At 41.3% G+C, this 19,381-nt stretch overlaps 1 protein-coding gene across 2 annotated transcripts in view; it reads left to right on the top strand.

The window, feature by feature from the left end:
- Positions 1-9,537: 9,537 nt before the first annotated feature.
- Positions 9,538-19,381, top strand: part of TMEM64 (transmembrane protein 64) — a 30,299-nt gene continuing 20,455 nt past the window's right edge. For both annotated transcript variants that reach the window (XM_036735319.1, XM_036735329.1), the window contains exon 1: positions 9,538-10,323. In XM_036735319.1, coding sequence (XP_036591214.1) covers positions 9,538-10,323 — 786 coding nt within the window. The remainder of the gene's footprint in view (positions 10,324-19,381) is intronic.

Genomic DNA, 19,381 nt, shown 5'->3' on the forward strand with positions numbered 1-19,381 from the left:
AAAAAAACAGGAAAGCATACGGCCAGATCAGCCCAGACATTCTCTCCAGAAGTGCACAGAGCCTAGCCCTAACATAAAGTGCAAAGTCAGGAAGTAGGTTAACAGAATGAATAAACACTGAGCTAGGTAGGGCAGGCATTATCCCAACTACTCTTTTCGCTGTGTATTATTTCTCATTCTCATTCCATGACTGGCCCATCCTCCTTTTCCAGTCATTCATAGTTTCAAAAAATGTCTTTAATACTACTTCTTGCACACATCTTTATAGAAGTGTTATGGCTTCATCAAAAGAATGTCAGAACTGGAGTCAGAAAGACCTGTGATCAGATCTTGACTCCAGTACTTACCAGCTCCGTGACCACAGGCAAATGATTCCATTCCTATGGATGATAATAACAAATTCAAAACCTGACTTATCACCTGTGCTATTTGGGGAAAGGCAATGGCAAAACAGGCAGGCCTCCTGCAGAAGGTGGGATCTGAGCTGAGACTTGAAGGACAGGCAGAAATGAAGAGAGAGGACATGCCAGACAGAGGATAGCTAGTGCAAAGTCATGGAGATGGGATATTAAGTGTCATGTGTCTATAATGGCTACTGTAAAGCACATGGAAGAGAGTAACATGTGTTATTCAGTCATTTTTTAGTGTTGTCCAACTCTCTGTGACCCCTTTTGGGGTTTTCTTGGCAAAGATACTGGAGTGGTTTGCCATTTCCTTTTCCACCTCATTTTATAGATAGGGAAACTGAGGCAAACAAGGTTTGCCCAGGATCACAAAGCTAGTAAGTATCTGAGGCCAGATTTGAATTCAAGACAAGTTTTCCTGATCCCTAATCCCGGCAATGTGCCACCTAGCTACACAATGTGTAAGATGACTAAAAAGGTAAGAAGGTGCCAAGTTGTGATACGCCTTTAGTACCAAACAGAGAAATTTGTATTTGATGCTAGAGATAACAGGAAGTTGAGTTTATTCAAGGTGTGTGTGTGGGGCGAGGGGTTATATGCTCAGATCAATGTTTTAGGAAAATCACTTTGCTGGGAGGTTTGGAGTGGGGAAATTTGAAGCAGGGAAACCAGTTAGAAAACCACTGCAATAGTTAAGCAGAAATATGTCCACCTAAGCTGTATTGGTGGCTGAGTGGAAAGAAGTGGACATGTACTAGAGGCATTATGGAGAAAGAAACTAAAAGATTTGGCAAGTGACTGGTTAGGTAGATGACAGTGAGGAGCTGATAATAACTGTGAACCTGAGTGACTGGAAGGATGGTGACACCCTCAACTGTAATAGGAAAGCTTGGATATGTTGAGCTTGACATACCTACAGGACATTTACTTTGAAATGTCTATCAGACAGTGATATGAGATTGGTTGGTTGGTTGCTGTCCTTCTTCTCAAAGAGGACCAAAATGACATCATTATGCTTGAGTCAAGATTCAATGTGCCTGACTGTGGCTGATCAGGCCAATGTGAGCTCCGAATGCTCCACCAGGCACAAATAGTCCATGTGAACATTGGGGTGGATACTCCAAACTCGCGCATCCTGTGTTTCCTTTGAGCTGTTTCAATTCTGCTTTGCTCATAGTGCACAGCACCTTCTCTGATGTGGGCATGCTATGTCCTGTGCCAACGTCTCCCATGTCACACAACCAATTCCAAAGTTCTTGAGTGAGACCTAGAGAATGTTCTTGTATTGCTTCTTCTGATCACCATATGAATGCTTGCCCTGTGTCAGTTCTCCATAAAAAAGTTTTTTTGGCAAGTGTATGATTTGCATTCAAACAACGTGGCCAGCCCATCAGAGTTATGCTCTCTGAAAGCAGAGTTTGAATGCCTGGCAATTTAGTTCAAGTAAGGACCTCAGTGTCTGGTACCTTATCCTGCCAGGTGATCTTCAGAATCTTTCTAAGACAATTCAAATGGAAATGATTCATTTTCCTGGCATGGCACTGGTAGACTGTCCAGGTTTCACAGGCATACAACAACGAAGTCAGCACCACAGCTCTGTAGACTTTCAGTTTGGTAATCTGCCTCATACTTCTCTCCCACACTTTCCTTCAGAGCCTCCCAAACACTGAGCTAGCCCTGGCAATACGTTCATTAACTTCATTATCAATGTGTACATCCCTGGAAAGTACACTACCAAGGTAAGTGAACTTATCCACAGAATTCAAAGCTTTTCCATTTGCTGTAACTGATGGTTCCACCTGCAGAGGGCTGTTCCCGCCAGGGGCTGGAGAGCAGCCGAGAAGGGGGGGGTGGCCTGCCTCTTACCTGGAGCACAGCACATGTTCATGGGTCACCTGGTGCTAAATCATTCCTAGATGACCTGCTTCTGGGTTGGGGTTTTGTGCGTAGCACAGCCGATCCATTGCTGTGATCTACTGAAAGTCAGCCCTTGACACAAGATGTGAAATTGAAACTCAGGAGAAGAGAGCATAATACTGGATGTACAGGTCTATGAGTCATCTGCATAGAGTTAATAATTAAACCAATTAGACTGAAGAGATTATCAAGTGAGAGTATAAAGAGAAATGAGGGCCCAGGAAAGAGGTTTGGCGGCATATTCATATTTAGTGTACATGACAGATGAAGATCCAGCAAAACAGACTGAGGAGCAGTAAGACAGGTAGGAGGAGAAACAAGAGAAAGCAGGTTCACAAAATTCCAGAGAGGAGAAATTATCCAGTGGGAGAGTATAGTCAAGTGCCAAATGCTGCAGAGAGGTCAAGAAGGAAAGGGATTGAGAAAAAGACATTAGAATAGACAACTAAAGAGATATAAGCTGTTTCAATAAGTGATAAGGCGGAAAGCTAGAATGCAGAGGCATTAGAAGAAGATAAAAGAAGAAGAAGCACCAAGTGTAGGTGGTTTTCTCAAGATTAGCGGAGGAGAAATATAAGGCAATAGCTAACTGGGATTTTTGTTGGGATGGTTTCAGGTAAAATCAGGTGCTTCCTGGACTCCTATCACTTTAAAGACAATGTGACTTTTAAAACCTTACCAGTAAATAGTTTTTGAATGGTTCCTCCCTAGTGCTGAAATTAATCGTTGCATTCATGAGGGATGACTGCTGAATTAGCATGCCATTGCCAATTCTTCTCCTTCAGGAGCTAAATATTGGTCCAATAGCCAAATATTGTGATTATCTGTGACAACACCAGCACACAGGACAGCTGCTAGCACCGATTCTTTGATCTGCTTTTCTAAGGAAAGCAACTTTAAGGGGTTTACAGTATCACTTTAATTAAACATACATATATTATTCACTTAGTTCAGGTGACAAAATCAGCACCCTGAACTTCAGAGAAAACACAAACAGAAATTACAGAGAAATTATATAAACAGAGCAAATAACGCAAATCAACAAACAGGCTTTTAGCTGTCTGACCAAAGCTATACATACATAGTTACTGGAGAGAGAGAGAGAAGCACCAGCATCTGGGTTTTTAAAGTCAGGGGCTGCTCCTTAACAGCTACCCAGAGTCTCCACTAACACTCTTCCCATGAGTGAGCCCTAAACAAAATGCTAACCTCTGAGTATATATACACTTCTTCAGGGTCAGAGTACTTCATACTTCTCCCAGCCTTCACCCCTCTCATGACCTAATTAGCAAAAGGATGTGGGCATTCCTACAAACAAAGACAAGACTCAGTCAAAGGCATTTGATTGCCTTGGTGCTGAGAACCACTCCAAAAGAAAAAACAGTAAAAAGTCCCATTTTGCTTGCCCTTACATTATCTCTTCCTCCCCCCACCAAGTTATGCCATCTCATATTCAATGTTACATAAGCAATTAATAGTGGTATTTAATTACATTTTATTTTTGCTTTGTAAAAGTTCAAAATTAGGAAATAAAACTGTGAGATATTAAAGAACTTTCTGAATGCTTCCCTTCCTTAGTCTTTAGTAAAAGTATACATTTATTTTTTATAACAGTTTTGTGGTGGTAAAGTGTTTCATCTCCCTTAATCAAGAAATGTGTAGAGCTACGTGGGTAGTGAGCCAGCATAATGGAAATAGCCGGTCATAAATCTACATAGATCTGCAAAATTTTACTAGCTGCTGCTGCATTATTTTATGATTCCAGAATCATGTGACTTCTTTACAACAAATTACAAAGATCAAATTTCTTTGTTCTGGCTTCACTGCCATTGTGATTGATCATCTCCCCTTCCATCTCTAAAATTCTATACTATCACTATGTAAAACTAGTCTATGACTATTTTCTACTATAAGATACAACTGTTATTTTTTATTAGCTGAAATGAAATACTCTTTCCCCTTTTCTCCACAAATTCAAGTCTATCACCAATTCCTTTTAGTTACAGATCAGAACTCAACTCCTCTATGTTCAATGTGTAGGTGAAGGGCCCAATAACAGGGAAAGATTGGAAAGGATTGTTGCAGGGGATGAAATAAAAGGTAAAGTGAAAGCTTGGATAGGAAAATAAAATAATTCAAAGAGAAACCAAACTATAACATTATGTATGATAATCAGGGAAATAAAACAAGAGGGAAGGTTACTGGAAAGTAGTTTTCCATCATTTAGATTAGGTTAGCAATGAAATATCATCATCATTATCAAGCATTTAAGTGATTACTATGTGCCAGGCACCATGTTAATCTCTGGGGACACAAAGAAGGGCAAAACCACGGTCCTAGTACTCAGGGAGTTCACGTTCTAATGACAGTCACAACATGCAAACAACCAGGTAAATACAAGATTTATACGCTGTAAATGGGAGGTAATCTCAGGGAAGGCACCCGTTTGGGGTTGATAGGAGGGGGACCCTGAAAGGCTTCTTTCAAAATACGTGCTTTGAACTGAGTTTTGAAGGAAGCTAGAGTAGCCAGTAGATGCTAAAGAGGGAGATCATTCTAGGTGTGGGGACAGCCAAGGAAAAGTGTCACTGGATAGTATGTGGAGGGATGTAAAGTGTAAGAAGCCTGAAAAGGCAAGAAGGGGGCAGATGGTGAAGGGCTTTAAAAGACATAAGATTTTATATTTGGTCCTGGAGGTAGTAAGCAGCTATTGAAGGTAACTGAGTAGGATAGTCAGAGATGTGCTTTATGAAGATAACTGGCAGCTGAGTGGAGGATGGACTGGTGTGGGGAGAGACTTGAGGTAGGCACAACAACCAACAGGCTAGTTAGTGCAATAGTCCAGGCTTAAGGGAGGGGCTGCACCAGGGTGGCAACTGTGTGAGTGAAGACAGTCTCCTAGAAGTGGTGTGAAGGTAGAGCTGACAAGAGAGATTGGATATGTTGAGTGAGAATGAGTTGTCAAGGATGACCCTGTGAAGTACTGGGCCTGTATGGCTGGGAGGATGGTGGTACCTTTGACTGTAATCTGGTCGGGTTTGGGAGAGGGGAAAGATAATGGGTTCTGTTCTGGACATGGTGAATTTAGAAATAGGACATCCAGCATGAGATGTCTAATAGATAGTTGGTGATGTGAGACTGAAGAGTTTCTAACTGAAATGTATTCTGGAATAAAATTCATAAATGATCTGATAAGGCACTCAGAAATAATCCTTGAAAATGTTTCACCCTCTGGACTCCCAGATCTATGCGTACCTCCTCCAATGGCACTTATCAACAAACATTTAGTAAAATCTCAGAATGGGCCAGGCAGAGTGCTAAGTGCTGGGAATACTAACAAAAGCAGAAAGTCCCTGCTAACGGTAGAAGACCACACATTAAAGAGGAGGAGTGGTAGGGAGTTGAATGTAAACCAAGTCTCTTGTACAGCTTGGAGAAAAGAGATATGGTTGGTCTGGATATCCTCTTTACGTGGAGTTTTGGGGAGGAGCTATCTAATCAGAGGGAGAGGTAGCAGGATATTTCCATTGTGTGAATTCCAGTGCTATAGTGTTTCCAGTTTGAAGAGGTTTCTCTTCTGACTGGATGGTCTTAAAGGCAGATAGAACACTTGGGACAGAATTTGAGACATGGATGGAGTCTTAAATCTCAATTGCCATTTACAGATATGAAACATGCTCAGACTTGCTCAGGAACACTTAGGAGGGCAGCCCCATCCTCAGAGTCCATTGGTATGGGATTCAGTTTTCTTCAGTTTTCATCTAGTTCACTTTAATTCTACTCCACTCCTCACATAGGGCAGGGCATTCATCTTCACCAAAGAGGAGAGAGTCCCATATCAATGGGCTTTGGGACTGGGGTTACAGTTGTAAGAGATCAAATCTGAATCAGAACCCGGGTCTTTGACTCCTAAGAAGACAATGGAGGGGGGTCTTCCTACTATACACACACAGGCTAGCAGAGTGTACTATACATAATGTGCTTAATAGATGCCTGCTGAATGAATAAATGGTTAAGCTGAAGGGGCATTATTTAGGTACAGTTGAAAGATGAAACGTGATTAGCAATTTCACAAAAGGTCAAGAGGTATACAAGTTTCAACATCAATAGCCAGTTGCAAATACAAAGCACTTGTCTTCTACAGAATAAACTGAATCTCCCTACTTAAATGATTTACTTTCAAGGAAAGGGTATGTTTAGAACCTGCTATTTAGATTCAATGATTAAAGGAAGACCAGCACTATTCTTTTGTAATTCCCCACTTACATGGGCTTCTCCCTTTTCCCTAACCATGGTAATTGGATTGTAGGCAGGTAGAATCAGCCTGTCAGGGCCCTATATTTGAAAGAGCAACTATTTATTTTATAACTTATTTTTTCTTGGAAAGTTTAAAGCTTCTGGAAAGCCGATTAGACAAAGAGATGCTGATTTCTATCCCAGTAGCCTAAGCCCAGAGAATGCCCCTATAGTATATATAGTTAAGAAATTGATTATGGTGAAGGCATTTCATAGGATATTAGGAAAAGAAGTGGCACAGAATTTCTAAAACTAATCCCTAATCTGTTTTCATAATAAAATTTAATATTTGCTTCCAATGTAACTTTTACCAAGAACATATGTATCTAGTGTTAGGGAGCTGGGGGTAGAATTTGATAAGAGTGTAGGCCTTGGAGACTCTAGTTCAAATCCTGCCTCAGATACATAACTGTGTGACTGGGTAGGTCACTTAACCTCTCTGTGCCTCAGTTTCCTTATCTCAAAAATGGGGATAATAGTGCCTACTTCATACCTATTGTAAGAACAAATAGGTTAACATATATAAAGTGTTTTGCAAGCATTAAAACTTATATAAGTCTTAGCTATAGAGAAACTCAGATTTACAAAACACATAAATTCACCCTGGGATTTCTTTACATATTAAGCTTCCTAAAATAACTCACACTTGTACTAGTTTTCTAACAACAACACTGTAAGGTAGGAAGTAGTAGTATTATCTCATTTCACAGATAAAACAAAAATATGAGGCCAGTGTGTCAGTAAAGATTCCATCCCAGAGGGCAACTGAGAAGAATGGGTGAAAGTTGTAGAGACTTATTTTAGTTCGATGGAAACTTGACCATTGTTTTGTTCAAAAGTGGAATGGCCAGCCTCAAAAGAAGTGAGTTGCCTGAAGCTAGAGGTCCTCAAATGGAGAATGGATGGGAGTTATTGGGATGTTGTAGTCAGAATTCTCAAATGGTATAATGGTTGGACTAGATTGACCTCACATGTGCCTTCAAATCCTGCAGCTCCAAGACCACTGTTTTTATGTCTTTTTTATTGATTTTTAAATGCCATTTCCTAATAGTTTTCCCTTTCCTAAAAGAACCCTTTCTTCAAACAAGAACAGTCAAGCAAAATAAATACATTGGCTGTGTCTGTAAATATATGCTTCATTTCCCAGGTATCGTGCACTACCTTTACACTAAGCCTAGAGTCATGTTTCACCATCGAATCCTCCGGGGTCACCATTGCTAGTCAATGATCTTTTCCATCGGAGGCAGCTAGGAACACTTGGACAGCCGGCTGGGGCTGGAATCACGGGGATCTGAGTTCAAAGCCAGCCTCAGTCACTCCCCTAGCAAGTCACTTAAGGAAATCTCCCTACCTCGGTTTCCTCCACTATAAAATGGGGATGATAATAGTACCTACCTACGACGGTCATTGTGAGGATCAAGTGTGATATCTATGAAGTATTTAGCAAAGCGCTTTGCACACAGCTGGTGCTTAATAAGGTTCATTTCCATCCCCTTCTCCCCATGAAGCCATCGTGCCTCCTTTACATCACAATTTATATTTCGTGAAAAGTTGTGACTTTATTGGATAAAGCAAATAGCATTTGTAAAACCAATGTATTTCCATTTCCTGCCCTACCACCCCTTATTCCCACCCACCAATCCTAGAAGTGGTGCCCACAAGTAATTACAGAGTTTAAAAAGTGGCGAGTCAGAGTCAGAGAACAAAGACCCTGGGAAATCCACAAAGTAGATAATTAACACCTGGGACCGAGCCCTCGGCTTTCTGTTTGTTTACGGCGAAAGGGAAATCTTGGGGAAATACCGCAGCCTGGGGACAGCTGGGCAAACTCTACATTCCTCCCAAGCACCCGGGGAACGAAGGAGCTCCGGTTGTCCGCAGGCAAATAAGCACCCCTCCCCCTCCAGGGCTGAAGGCCACAGTTGCCCTACCCACTCCTGGGCAGCTGCTCAAAGGGCCCCCTCCCGACCCCCAAGGCCATTTACAGATCAGAGAGGTGAGGTGGCACTGCTTTCCCCAAGGCGTCCCGCCCCCGTCCCACCCCCTCGTAAACTTTTGGGTTAACGGTCCTGCAGCGCGCAAAGCTCCCTGGTCCGGGGACCACGCGACACTCCCCAGCTTTCCCCTAAGCGAGCGTGTAGCCAACCAGCACCCGCGGGGCTTCCCCTGGGGGCTCTGTAAGTCCAGTACCTCGAGGGTTTCGGGTTAAAAGCCAGAGGCGCGTGGCCCACTCCCAAGGCCCACACTCCCCTCAAGCTAACTACCCCCCGCGCGCACGCGCACACGTACGCACGCGCACCGCAGCGAGGCGTTCTGCGAGAGGGGGCGCGCGCGCGCCCGGCTTTCCCCGTTTACCCCTCACCTCTTCCCACCCAATCGCAGCGACTCCCCTCTCTCTCCCCGAGGCGAGAGGGGTATGGGGGATGGGTAGGGATCCCTCCGGCTGGGTCCCTTCCCGGCCGTCGCACCCTCCCCGGCTGCTCCTCAGCCGGCCCGCCCCTCCCCTCACCGTCTCCCCTCGCGACCCTTCGGGTTCAGCTGGGTCGGCAGCACGCGACGTCACGGGGGCGGGGCTTGGCTGCGCCCCGTCCCTTTTTTCTCTGCCCAGCCCCCTCGGGGGGCGGGCTGGCCCCGGTCGGGGGCGGGGGGTGCGGCGGGACTTCGCCTTGTTTCCCCGCTGGGCTGGTCTGACGCCGCGGTGGCGGCGGTGGGTACGGTCCTGGACTTTCGGCTCGGTCTCTGCTAAGTGGGGGGGGGGGACTGCGGGGTGAGGGAATCCGGGAGGGAGAGCGCGGAAGGAGGGGACCATGAGCCGCCGCAGCGGCCGCCTCTGCCTCATGGCCCCCGGAGTCGCGGAGGGGCTGGCGGGCTGAGAGGCCGGGATTTCTCGGGGGTGGGGGCGGCGGCCGCCGGCAGCGGCATGTGGAGCTCCGCCGGGAGCATGCTCCAGTTGCTTCCCAAGCTCCTCAAGTACGCGGCTTTGCAGAGTCGGCGGCAGGAGCTGCTGACCCGCTGGGGCCAGCCGAGGGCGGGGGGAGGCGGCGACCCTGCGGACCGGCTTCCTCGGGGAGGCTGCGGCAGCGGCGGCGAGAGCGCCGGGGCCGCGGGTGCACTTCTCTGCCCCTACCAGGAGCGCAACAGTTTGCAGTCGGACTTGGAGCTGCCCTCCCCGGGAGGCTCCTATCCGGGCAACAGCAGCTGCAGCGGCGGACCCGCCGCCGCCGAGGTGAGGACCTGGCGCTACTGCTGCCTCCTGGGCACCTGTTGGTGCAAGAGCTTCCTGCTGGTCTGCGCCCTGGCCGCCCTGTGCTTCTCTTCTCTGGCCCTGGTCCGCCACTATCTGCAGCATCTTCTCCTGTGGGTCGAGAGCCTGGACAGCCTGCTGGGCGTGCTGCTCTTCGTCGTGGGCTTCATCGTGGTCTCCTTCCCCTGCGGCTGGGGCTACATCGTGCTGAACGTGGCCGCCGGCTACTTGTACGGCTTTGTGCTGGGCATGGGACTCATGGTGGTGGGGGTCCTCATAGGCACCTTCATCGCGCACGTGGTCTGCAAGAAGCTGCTGGCCCACTGGGTGGCCTCCAAGATCGAGGGCAGCGAGAAGCTGAGCGCCGTCATCCGAGTCGTGGAAGGGGGGAGCGGCCTCAAAGTGGTGGCCCTGGCCCGGCTGACCCCGATACCTTTTGGGCTTCAGAATGCAGTGTTTTCGGTAAGTTGTCTACCCCCACCCCTCATAGAGTCAGAGTCATCTTCACGTTGTCATTTTAGGTGTTTGTCCCGAGGGAGCTCTCATTTGAGTACTTACTGGTACCCCAAAAGAGGATTCAGAATAACTGTGGAGTATCTTCTTTGAGGGCCAATATAAAGGTTGGGGCAAAAGTCTTTATTAATTCCTAAAAGCCGCACTAAGACTTTTGGGACACCCTGTACGCTCGGGACTGGAAGTGATAGACTAGAAGCATCACTGTGAGACGAGTCTTGCTTGCCTATTAGCACAGTGCCTGACAGTAAGTGCTTAAGAAAGCCTTGACGACTGTTGGGGACCCAGAGTTGGGAAGATAACATTTTGAGAAAACATTCTTTGGCGGCTTATGAGCTTAACTGACGTTGGGCAAGTCATTAAGCTCGATAAGCCTGAATTTCCTCACCTGTAAGATGAGGATACTACTACTTTGGAGTCAGCAAGCCTTTTTTAAATGCCTACTATGTGCCAGGCAGTGTGCCAAGCTCTGAGGATACAAAGGAAGGTAAAAACAGTGTTTGTTCTTGAGGAGCTCACATTCTGATGAGACAACATGCATTTATGCTGTAATTACTAATTACTAGGTATAGACAAGATACAGGATAGATTAGAGGTACTTGCAATTACTGCTTTATGAAGCTGTGCGGATCCAATGGGATAACTATGTAAAGTGCTTTGTAACAAGCCAGCAACCTCCCCTTCCCCCCAAAAAAAGTGTCAAATAGGTCTTGGATATTTGATCCTGTAAATACTGAGAAAAGCGAAATACAAATGTCTTTTGAGTAACATTTTTCCTGGATTTATTTGGTAAACATCATTTAATGATATGAAGTAATTCAGTGCTTAGAAATTTTAAAAAGTTCATATATAATGTGTGTGGATATATGTATATATATATATTTATATACACACACACACACACACACATATGATGCCATCTGTTTCTTACATTGCTACTTATGTCTTTTGCCTATATTTTGACATTTGTCTTTTAAAAGTGCTGAAGGGAAGTGTTTGTTTAAACCAAAATTTTAGATATGTATTTAGGACTGGACCTGTAGTTTCATCAATGTCTGTGGAGTTTCTGGTGAACACCTTTTCTACCCTTTTTAGTATTAGACAGCTTTTCTGAGGAGTTCAGCATCCAGTGTGCCAGAAGCAAGACTTAGACAGGGCAATTCCTACACCAGCTCCCTGTCCACTTCTATATTAACAAAATTGAGAAAACACATTGAGTGATTTTAGTTTCCTGGAAGCTAGATGCCTGTTGACTGACATGTTAAAGTAAACTTGTTTAGATTCATAACATTTCAAATACCATTTTTGCTTGTTTAGTAAATATTTTTAGAAGTTCTAAAACTGGGAGATATCTAACAAAAAACCCTTGAATGCTATGAGATTTTTGTTTCCTTAAAATAATACGTGAGTCCTACAAATATCAGATAGGAGTACAATCTCAAGGAGGGCAGTTCTCCCCTCCATTTGTACAATAAAATTTGATTTTTTAACTTATCCTGTTTGTTTTTATAGCTAATGCTTTTATCCATGCAAGTATGATGAGTACAGATAAAGCTAGTGTAAAGAGCACTGGATTGGAAAGCATGCATAAATTCCAGTCATAGTTGAGTGACCTTTTTTTTTGGGGGGGTGGGGTCAGGACCCTTTGTGCTCAGTCCCCTGATCTGTAAATTGGGTGGGCCTGAATTAATCTCTGAGGTATCTTTCAGTGATGGAGTTCTGGAATTTCAAAATACATAGTTTATACAAAATATATTGATTTTACATCTTAGGAATGATTATTTTATGTAATTGAAGTAGACATTTGAAGTAAAGTTCAAAATTTTAAAAACATATCACATAGTAATCCTGGTGCAGTTGACTAATTCTGAAAGGAGGAATACTGTAAACTTTCTTGGAAACTATCTTGTTGGTTTTACATGAAAAAAAAAAAAGCTTCTTCCTCTTACTCCTCCTTTCCCCATGAGTTTATTCGCATTTCATGGCATTGTTTTTGATTAGTATCTTGAATGATATGACAGGCTTGGGAGAAGCAGTAGGTAAAAGGCCTTTAGTGAAATGTAGAGATGGGAAATAGAGCAGTGATTTTATTTGTGTAGGGAACTCCTGGGTGAGAAAATTCTAGACTATTCTAGACTGAAATGCCAAGACTAATTGGCACTTTTTCTTAGAGAGTTGCTGTACAGCACACAGAGCCAGTATGTTTGAGGCTGGACCAACTAAGTCTTGGGTTCAAGGTCGGCCCCTAATCCACTTTTGCCACTTTGCACTTGGATAGTAGGCAGAAAAGTTGCACCTAAGTAGTCTCCTCCAACTGTATTTCTCTTCTTCCCATTTGATTCCTGCATTTGGAAATGTAATCTTTGACATTTCTGGAGTTCCTTGTGCTGTCTGCAGAAAGAATAGACTGCAAGCTGCTTCATTCCCAACATACTTACGAGTATAGAGCACCTGTCCATACTGGTTGGATGGAATCCACATCATTAGAGTTTGTAGGTAGGAATCAATCAAGTTTTTGTTTTAAGAATGATATTCTCTTTTGATATTCATTACTTCAGAAGGATTTTATTTCATCATTAAGAGTATTCTTTCAACTGACACATTTTATTTGATGGTTGTGGAGAGTTACTATGGTTGAAAGTTATCAGCAACTCTATACTTGTCTTGGTTGGTCTTTAGACAATAAAAATGGAAACAGTCACCAACTAGGTCTACTTTAAGCTTTGTAGGACTTTTCAGAGCTTGCTTTCTCCTTTCGTTACCTGGGAAGAACCAAACCCTTGGCTGCTCCTAGGACACAGTGAGACTTAGGAATAGAGGATGGGAATAAGCATTTTATAGTTCCTACTTTGTACCTGGTACTGTGGTAAGCACTTGACAAATATCTCATTTGATCTTCACTATAACCTTGTGAGGTAGGTGCCGTTGTCACCTCTATTTTACAATTGAGGAGACTTAATTAGGCAGACAGTTTAAGTGACTTGTGTAGGGTTATACAGCTAGTAAATGTCTGAGTCACCTTTGAACTCTGGTCTTCCTGACTCCAGACCTAATTCAATCCACTGCAATCTAGAACATTAGTGTAGGTCTTTCCATTTAATGTGTAGATAGGGGTAGTGAGAGTGATAGTAGTCATTGGTGGTGATCATAATCGTTTTTTCCTTGCCTTCCTGTTTTTAAAACAAGATAATTATCTAAAATAGTTGGGACATCATTTGTCAGATTTGATAGCCTCAAGAGCGCCTTTCTAGATTCATGCGTATCTATAATTCTCTAAAAGTCAAAGATAGTAATTTTTAAAGTTTCTACTATAGATATTATTTTAAGGCTCTTAGGAATTAAACAAAATAGATGGTGAAGTACTTTGCTTACTTTTACTGCCAAGATTTTTTGTTTTTAGGAGCAGTCAATTTAAACCCATTATGTCCTTTAGCACTAGGAACAGGAATGGAATAGTCTTTAAGAAGAAAGGAGACTGAGTTTAGTTGGTTATGCAATTTCACACTTTTGCTCAGAGCTTTCTCCCTCATCCCTCTTGGCTCTGCCTGAAGGCATATAGTGAATGTGTCTTTGTGTTCACTAGGTTTTAAGAAGACATTTTTTTCTTATTAATTCACCTTAAAGTGTGTATAAAGAAATAGAGTGGACTTTAGTACAAATGTTTGCTTTTCAAAAGCAGATGCTATCCCTAGGTGATTTTAGGATCAGACATTTTTGGGGAAAGAGACTTTAAGAGTCCTTTAACACAATCTTATTCTACTTAGGCCTAGAGAGTAGTTACATGACTTGCCCAAGGTCTTACAGGTATTAAATGGGAGGGGTGGAGTGTGTAGGAATAGTGGATCCTCTCTCAAAATCACTACTTTTTCACTATCGCATTTCATGGTAAATTTTTTTTAAAGTAGAGTAAGGATGGGAAAGGGAGGAGGTAGCTAGTGCCCTTGCATAGTCTTTGTTGGCTGCTACTTCTGCCAAGAAGTCGGAAATCATCAGACTTTCTTCCCCATTTTTGAAAGATTTCCAACCTTTGATAGCTGTTCACAACTTTTTATTTGCATATGCTTGTATTTTAGAAAATTGTTTAGTTTTCTTAAAATTTATACTTGAAAAATTTCCTCCACTATGATGATTCTTATCATTGAAAAAAATCAAAATGAGTCTTTGTAATAAAGGCACGGTTATTTAGTATGGTATTTTAAAACATAATCGTCCAGTATGTCAACTTTTTATATTTGTGGCTTTTAAGTAGTCTTAAGTATTAACATGTCTACATCAAACTTGAACCAGTGTTTAGAAACTAGGAATGAGTGCAGTAATATCTATCCTATTTAACTTAGAAGTGAGATTTTCACAGCCCATACTTTGGAGAAAAAAGGAACCTCCTTCTCCCTGTGAGCTCTGTTTTACTTTTATTTAACACAGATTAAGATGTTTTCTACCCCAGAAGAGATTGGAAAGACTGAAAAGTATGAGAGAGTAACAGCTTTGATTTACTAATTTGATTTACTACAGGACAGCTAAGAAGAGATCGGTGGGGCTGGGGGATTGGGGTGGAGAGAAGATTGAAATCATATAATGCCAGAAAAAGAAGAAACCTCAGAATATATCTAGAGTACACTAAGCGTTATGGAGCCATGAATTTATCACCTTTAGATCATTCCTGAGAAATGATCAAGCCTCTTTGTAAGTAGTCCCTCTCCCTCTGCCCTTCCCCCTCCTTGAATCTTTTACTTAAACCAGAAAAAACTGAATCTTTGTACAGTGAATTTATTGGAATGTCTAACTTGAAATGAGATTTTATGTTTAAACTGTTTTAAATATAATTTTTAAGGAAATTAATATTTGTTTTAAAACAAATGTTTTAGCTTTATTTGATTACTGATATGAAAAATACTTTGGAATGAAGATTTTAAGAAAGAAATTAGATGTGTTGAAAGGACCCAAGTCAAAGCTGTTTTGATGAGTTGAAAAATAGGCTAGAAAAATTGGATTTATATTGCTTTTAATGCTCTTTTTGAATCTTTTCATTGAATATAGTAAATCATCAATTAGAAGGATTAGGACAATCATTGTTTCATTTCTGTGGTATGTATCATTCTTTGTGCTGTCCACATAGTGAATCATACCCTTACCTGTGGGTGCTTTGCCCAAAGAATATAAATTTTGATTGCTAAAACCTTGAAAAGATGTCTTGGGGTTTACGGCTAGATCTCTTTTTAAGGACCGTGCCTTAAATCCAGATGTCTCTGACTCTCACTGATTGGCCAACAATAGCTCCCAGCCCTAGCCTCACTTGGTAATTGTTTGGGCTCTGATGGCCCAGAGTCAATGTAAATAGCAATTGTTTCTGTTTTGGCCAGAAACACTGAGGGTTTTTTGAAGTTCTTGCCTTCCAAGATTGATTTTTTTTTTGATTATGTAAAAGAGGCCATTCTTTCCCTCATTTCTTACCTAGCCTTAATCACTAAATGGACTTTGCCTCAGCGGTACTGAGACCTGGAAAAGACCTCAGCTTAAAAAGGCCAGGGTCTCACTCACACTCCATTCAGGGCCATCTCCAATCATCCTGATCTATATCTAGCCACTGGACCCAGATGGTTCCAGAGGAGAGAGTGAGGCTGGTGAGTTTGCATAGTCCTGCCTCTTTTAAATCCAATTCACTTTCAAGTCATGATATCAACTTCCTAATGTCCTGGTCCTCTTGGAGAAGGAAGGACAAACAACAACAATCATTCTTTTGTATTAAATGATGTATGTGTACCTACATATACATTTCTCATATGATTGTCATAATAAGTTCCTGAGGCTAGGCAATCCTGATTTAATCTAATTTTTTGACCGTTGGAAGCTGCAAAATCTATTAAAAATCATTAATATTAATAAGACAGCAGGAACTGTAGGAAGATAAGAACAAAATCTCTAGTTATAGGTAATGTTGTTTCTCTGAAAATGCTGGAAAAGAATCTCCTAATCACAGTTTGTCCAAATTACTCTGAGGAAATACTTGACTTTTTCTGTATCTGTATAGGAAAACTAAAATATTTCAACATCTTAAGAGTATAGATAATTAAAGTCATGTGAACTTGTTTTTGAATGCCCTAGCAGTATAAATTGTCACATCTCAATTTGGAGAGCTTGGAAGCCTTTTTTTTTAAGGAAATGATGTCAAAAATAGTGTTTACTTTCACAGATTAGCCTACAAGGACATATTTAATCTACATCTAGAAGAGTATTAGGTGTGCCCAGATTCCTCTGAGTCTTGAGCTCTCTGAACTGTGAGAACCATGGGGAGTAGGTTGGAAATTAAGGATGAATAAAGAGGCTATAGTGCTTGGACTGCATAGGCAGACTACTTTCATGTAAGTTATCCATCAGAATTAAAAACTTGAGCAGAACTTTGGAATTATGTATGAAGCTAAAAATCATGTATTATGAAATAGGAAATTGTTCCTTTTTACTGAATTAATTACTTTCCTCTTCATCTGATTTGGCTATATAATATGGATAGTGATAACGCAAATTCATGTTTATATAGCACTCATTTTCACAAAATTAAAACCCCCTAACTCTGTGAGGCAGGTAGTTTAAAGTATTCTCTTCTTACAGATGAGGAGACAAAGGTTCAGAGAAGCTAACTGACCAAGGGACACAATAGTAGTGAGTAGGAGGGGCCAGAACTTGAGCTCAAGCTCTGTGACTCTATAGTGTTCTATTCTGGTCTGCTGTGAATGGTTACAGTAAAGGAAACTTGGTGAATATTCAGACTCATATTATTAATAGAATGACTTTTGACCTTACCTTTTTGTGTAGCTGTAATTTTGAGGAAGTTTTTTTTCCTTGCTTAGAGGAAAGAGTGCTAGATTTGAAGTTGAGAAACTATGTTTGATTCCCGGCTCTACCCTCAAAAAAGCCACTAAAATTGCTCTGGAGCTCATTTTCCATAGTATGAAGTAAAGAGGTTGGACTAAATGACTTCTCAGGGTACTTTTTGCTCTAAGTAGTTGATCCTGTGTCCATAAGCTTAAACCTGCCTCTTTATAGATTTCACCCACTGGTCCAGTTATGATTTCTGGGGCTATAAAACCAGTTTCAACTGTTTTCCATGCGGATATCTCTTTATGTTTTTGAAGAAAGGTAATATTTATATTGTACTTTACAGTTTACAAAACACCTTACATACATTGTAATCCTTGTGAGGTAGGTGCTATTATTATCCCTAGTTTTTACAGATTAGGAAATTGAGGCTGAGAAAGGTAGTGACATGACTGGTTACACAGCTTGTAAGGAACAGAAGCAGACTTTGATCTCATGTGTTCGTGGCCCAAGGTCCAGCATTTTTTCTGTTATGCTACCTATCTCTCTCTAAATTAAAGATACCTTCAAGTTAAGTTTTTATAAAACTAAATGCATCATATCACGTCTACCTTTAAAGGTACTTTATGCAATTTTTGTTCAACAGACGTGCATTTTAATTATTATTGTTAAGGAAGTTTGACATAGGAAGGACTTGTGGCTTGTTGAAAGTAATGAATTTGAGTTTAAATTGAACTGGGACTATAACTTAGATGAATTTTTTTTTTGGCAAATAGTATTTTATTTTTTCCAATTACATACAAAGATAGTTTTCAACATTCCTTTTTCTAATAAGATTTTGAATTTCAAATTTTTTCTTCTTCCTTTCCTCCTATCCCCCCTCCCCATGAAGGCAAGCTTTCTGATAATAGTTTATACATGTGCTGTTATGTAAACATATTTCCACATTAGTCATGTTGTGAAAGAAGAAACAGTTTTTTTCTCTGGATGAGGATGGCATTTTTCGGAATTGTCTTGGATCAGTGTATTACTGAGAAGATCTAAGTCAGTCATAGTTGATCATCGAACAATGTTGCTATTACTGTGTACAGTGTTCTCCTAGTTCTGCTCACTTCACTTGGCAGAAGTTCAAGTAAGTCTTTCCAGGTTTTTCTGAAGTCCACTTGCTCATCATTTCTTATGGCACAATACTATTCCATTACATTCATATACCACCACCTATTCAGCCATTCCTCTTGATGGGTATTCCCTCAATTTTGAATTCTTGGCCACAACAAAAAGAGCTGATGTAAATGTTTTTGTACATGTAGGTCCTTTTCCCTTTTTTATGATCTTTTTGGGATACAGACCTAGTAGTGGTATTACTGCATCAAAGAATGTGTACAGTTTGATTGCTCTTTGAGTATAGTTAACAGTTGATCTCCAGAATGGCTGGATCAGTTCATATCTTCACCAACAAAGAATTAATGTCCCGATTTTCCCACATTTTCTCCAACATTTATCATTTTCCTTTTCTGTCATATTAGCTCATCTGATAGGTGTGAGGTTACCTCAGAGTTGTTTTGATTTGCATTTCTCTTAAGCAATAGTGATGGGGCATTTTTTCACATGAGTAGAGATAGCTTTAATTTCTTCCTTTGAAAATGCCTGTACATAATCCTTTGACCATTTATCATTTGGGAAATGATTTATATTCTTATAAATTGGACTCAATTCTCTATGTATTTGAGAAATGAGGCCTTTATCAGAAACACTTACTGTAAAATTTGTTTCTCGTCTTTCTGCTTTCCTTCTAATCTTCATTGTATTGATTTTGTTTGTGCACATACTTTTTAATTTAATGTACTCAAAATTATCCATTTTGCATTTCATAATGTTCTCTATCTCTTGATCATAAATTCTTCCATTTTCCATAGATCTGACAGGTAAACTATTCCTTGCTCTCCTAATTTGCTTATGGTATCACCCTTTATATCTAAATCATGTACCCATTTTGACTTTATCTTGGTATATGGTGTGAGATGCTGGTCTATGCCTAGTTTCTGCCACATTATTTTCCAGTTTTCCTAGCAGTTTTTGTCAAGTAAGTTTTTATCCCAAAAGCTGGAATCTTTATGTTTATCAAACAGTAGATAACTGTAGTCATTTACTACTGTATCTTATGTACCTAACCTATTCCACTGGTCCACCACTC

The sequence above is a fragment of the Trichosurus vulpecula genome, chromosome 1 (genome assembly GCF_011100635.1).
Source record: "Trichosurus vulpecula isolate mTriVul1 chromosome 1, mTriVul1.pri, whole genome shotgun sequence".
Lineage (NCBI taxonomy): Eukaryota > Metazoa > Chordata > Mammalia > Diprotodontia > Phalangeridae > Trichosurus > Trichosurus vulpecula.